The sequence below is a fragment of the Arachis stenosperma genome, chromosome 4 (assembly GCF_014773155.1).
Source record: "Arachis stenosperma cultivar V10309 chromosome 4, arast.V10309.gnm1.PFL2, whole genome shotgun sequence".
In the NCBI taxonomy this organism is placed as follows: domain Eukaryota; kingdom Viridiplantae; phylum Streptophyta; class Magnoliopsida; order Fabales; family Fabaceae; genus Arachis; species Arachis stenosperma.
This window is the reverse complement of record NC_080380.1, coordinates 102,489,551-102,493,902: the sequence shown is the minus strand read 5'-3', so window position 1 is coordinate 102,493,902 and position 4,352 is coordinate 102,489,551. Positions and strand designations below refer to the sequence as shown.

The 4,352-nt window shown below is 35.2% G+C and overlaps 1 protein-coding gene across 1 annotated transcript; it reads left to right on the top strand.

The window, feature by feature from the left end:
• The first annotated feature begins 1,520 nt into the window (after window positions 1–1,520).
• On the top strand, window positions 1,521–3,915 carry LOC130975254 (uncharacterized). The gene is made up of 7 exons (XM_057900071.1): window positions 1,521–2,071; window positions 2,193–2,317; window positions 2,396–2,801; window positions 2,962–3,016; window positions 3,069–3,128; window positions 3,236–3,323; window positions 3,755–3,915. The coding sequence occupies exons 1-7, from the start codon at window positions 1,521–1,523 to the stop codon at window positions 3,913–3,915; spliced, it is 1,446 nt and encodes a 481-aa protein (XP_057756054.1).
• Window positions 3,916–4,352: the final 437 nt, after the last annotated feature.

Sequence of the window (4,352 nt, the reverse complement as noted above, 5' to 3'; positions counted from 1 at the left end):
GGTATGCTGAAGGTTTGTCCAAGCATAGGTGAAATACCTACTACCATTGCCATCTCGAAGAGAAATGCTGAAACTTCAAAGTTTCAAGAAAAAAGTTGAAAGCCTCAAAAGCCTATTGTGCAACATTATATATCTGAAGAATTTTTTATTAGGCTAAACAACAACACACCAGCAAATCTATCGAATCTCCTTCAGAAAATCCTAGTACTAGAAATTTTCCATTGAACACTGAAAGTCTCGAGGCTATTCTTGAAGATATCTCTTCTAGCTCTTATAACTTGATAGATTCTGAAGCTACTAAGGTATTTACCAAGGTTCTAAAAACCGGTTCAAATCGGCTAGTCGAATCGGTTAAATCGTGAATCAGACAGAAAAATGACTCGGGCAAACAGCAAAACCCAAGAATTTGATAACCAGAATTGAACTAATGAACGGGCTAGTAACAGATCGGTCAAACCGAACCGTGATCCGGCCAGTTTTTTGACTGGGAAGCCAAACGTTGCCGTTTCAGCCTCTGTTTAGCCCTAAATCCCTAATTTGATCCTGAATTCCCCTTCTCAGTTCTCATCGGGCTTCCAGCTTCCAGAACTAGAAGTGAGAATGCCTCTTTCAAACTCTCACATGATAGGAGTTCTCATTGAGCTCGTCGTCCGGTCATCCCTCACCTCCGTCCAGCCACCGCCTCGTGCCGCCACCGTCAATCCTTCGAATAGCCACCTCCATCGCGCAGTAGCTGTCGTTCCTTCGAAGGTGCTCCACCACTGCTTGGTCACTCGTCGCTGTCTCCCTGTTGCATGTTCTGTTGAAAGCGCCATCGAGCTTCCAGGTAATTTTTTTAGATATGATTGTTTGATTGAATAACTTTTGCATGTCTCTGTCTCCCTGATGAGTATGATTGAATAGTTTTTTGATTTTGTGAAACTTTGTGAACTGAAGTCACTGAAGTGTGAACTGATGAACTCTAATATATTGATATAGTGATACTGATCTGTGATTTACTGATATTTTATTTTTCTTTGAACTGTGAAGTGTGAAACTGTGAACTGATTCAACTAATCCTACTGAACTGAACTATGAACTTTCTTTAATAAGTGTTGGTTACTGAACTGATTTTGCTTTGTTTACTGAACTGGATTTTGTTGTTTGTTGAATAATTATGAATAATTTTGAATAATTTTTGATGTTGTTTGTTCTGAACTTGAGAGTTGAGATTATTGGGTTGGAGTGGGTTGTTGTGATATAGAAATTGAAAAAAACCATTATTGGATTGCTAGTAATGTTTAGGTATGGATGAGAGTATCAACCAAGAACTACCTAGGAATAATAATGCTGAAAATAATTCTGCTTCGAATGAACCTTTTCTTCCTCTCGGATTTAACGAAAGTCAATTACAAACTTCTAATGTTTGAGAAAAAATTGATCCTACTTGGAGATACGTTGCTTTACAAAATATAAATGGAAAACCGCATTACCAATGCTTATTTTGTCTGAGTACTTTTAGGGGTCGGGAAATTAATAGAATGAAAAAGCATTTGGTGAAGATAGGTGGAGACATTAAGAAGTTTTCTAGGGTCCCGTATGATGTAGAAAAAGAAATGAAAGGTTTATTGAAAGAGATTCAGAAAAGTAAAACTAGTAAAGGGAAAGTAAATTTCAATGAAGAGGATACTGATGAGATTGAGGATGCATTTGATGAAGCAATAGCGCAAGAAGAACAACAAACTACGAGTCAGTTACCAACTAAGAAGGTGATTGGAGGCAATCCAAAAAAGAAAGTCAAAACTATTATTCCTCCTATGTTTGCACTAAGAACAACTCCAAAAAGTCAACCAAGTATGAAAAGGGTGTTTCAAAACAAAGAGGCACTTCATGAAGTTGATAAGCGAGTGGCTAGATGGCTTTTGGATTGTAGGATTCTTTTCAATGCGGTTATGTCACCCTTTTTTCAAGATATGTTGGATGGTGTTGCTGGCATCGGGCCTGGTTATAAAGGTCCTTCTTATGATAAGCTGAGGGTTAACTTATTAGCAGATCTCAAAAAGGAGTGTCAAATAGTTATTGATAGCTATAGGTCTGCTTAGAAAGAAACTGGATGTACCCTCATGGATGATGGTTGGGCAGATCAAAAGCAAAGAACGCTGATTAATTTTTGGTTTATTGTTCGAAAGGGTTGTGCTTTGTGAAATTTGTAGATGCTTCAAATATGGTAAAAATGCTTCAAGCTTGTGTGACTTATTTTTGGAGGTGATTGAATGGATTGGACCTGATAATATTGTTCATGTAGTGACAGATAATGCCACGAATTATGTTGCTGCTGGTAGGCTTATTAATAAGAAATTTGAAAATATTCACTAGTCACCTTTTGCTGCTCATTGCTTGAATCTTATTCTAAAAGATATAAGCAGCATGCCACATATTTCTAACCTTACAACACGTGCTTCGAAGATTATCGTGTTTGTGTATAATCATACGGTGTTCTTGTCCTGGCTAAGACAAAGAACTGATTGGAAGGAGATTGTTCGTCCAGGTGCAACTCGTTTTGCCACTATCTTCATCACATTGAAGAGTATCTTTGAGCGCAAATCAGATTTACAAGCATTGGTTGTTGATACACACTTTACCGAACACAAATTAGGAAGGAGTGCTAATAGTAGAGCTGTGAGTGCAATTATCCTAGACAATAAATTTTGGAATGATTGTTTTACTGCATGCAAAATTGAGAGTCCGTTGATTAAATTGCTGAGGTTGGTAGATGCCGATGATAAACCATCATTGGGAATTGTTTATAAAGGTATGCTGAGGTCAGAAAATGGAATCAAAGAAATATTCAAGCATAGTAAGACTGCATATCAACCTTACACAGAGATTATCAACTCAAGATGGGATAAACATTTGAAAAAAAAATCTTCATGCAGCAGCTTATTTCTTGAATCCTGCTTGCTTTTTTTATGGAAATTATAGAGAAGCACCTGATGTCATGCGAGATTTACTTGATCTTGTTACATTGCATTGCAAGGTTAATAATTTAGATTCAGTTGGGGCAATGAAAGAAATACACTTATATAAAGATTGAAAGGAATGCTTTGCTAGGTCTGAAGCTTTTCGAGCTGCAAAAAAACTTCAACCTGGTAATAATATCTGTTTGATAATAACTTATTTAGTTATTTACTTATTTTATGATTTTGTTTCCTTAATTTGATAACTAATACTTGAGCTATGGGATTGTAACTTGTAGATGAATGGTGGAGCTTGTTTGGTGGTTCTGCTCCATGTTTACAAAACATGGCAGTTTGCATTCTTAGCTAAGCATCTGCTTCTTCAAGGTGTGAAAGGAATTGGAGTCTTTTTGATTAAATTCATACAAAAAGAAGGAATAGATTGGAGCATGATAGGCTAAGTGATATTATGTATGTTACGTATAATTTACGTCTTAAATCCAGGTAATATATATTTCATCCTTTCATTTCATATCATTAGATTTTGTGTAGTTAATATACTAGGCTTATCATATATTATATTTAATTTGTTAGAATGGAAAGAAAAAAAAGAAAGCAAAAGGTGCGATATAATCCAATCGATATTGAAAGTATTGATATGGTTGACTTTTGGGTGATGAAAGAGGTTGTTGAAAAAGAGCCTGATCTTCCAAGTAATATTGAAGACTTGCTTAGTGAGTATTATAGTTTATTGATCAGACAATAAATTACAATTGCTTTGATCTTTAATTTATTGAAAATGTGTTATATTTTGTTAGATGAGATTGATGCTGATTTAGATCAAGGTGGTGGTGGTGGTGGTAGTAGTAGTACATTTTATGCTGCACCACTTGCTTTTTCTGGTCCAAGTAGTGGAAATGAAGGTGATGATATCAATGACGCAAATCTGCAGCAAGTTATGGAGGATGTTGATGATTGATGACAAACTTGGATCATTTTGATGTTGCCATGTTATGTTTGATTGGTTGTTTTGTTTTTTGACTTTTGAATTTGTATTTGAATGAGATTATAACATTCTGGTTTATGTAGTACTTTTAATTTGAATGATATTTTAAAATTTATATTAGACTATAATTATATTTTAATGTGTTTATTTATATTTTATTTATTATTTTATTATAAAACGGCTTTTTCGGTTCAACCACGGTTGAACCTATGAACCAGTAGCTAAAGCGTTTCGATGACTGGTTTGGTTCTCAGAACCTTGGTATATTTACCTTTTCTTTTTCTACATAGAAACATAAAAGTACATTCCCTTTTATTGAAAGGTTTGTATGCAGAAAACAACTCCTCCCAGGAAAACTAGTGTTAATCCTACCATTCATCAACTATCTTTCACATCCTCCAGTACTAACT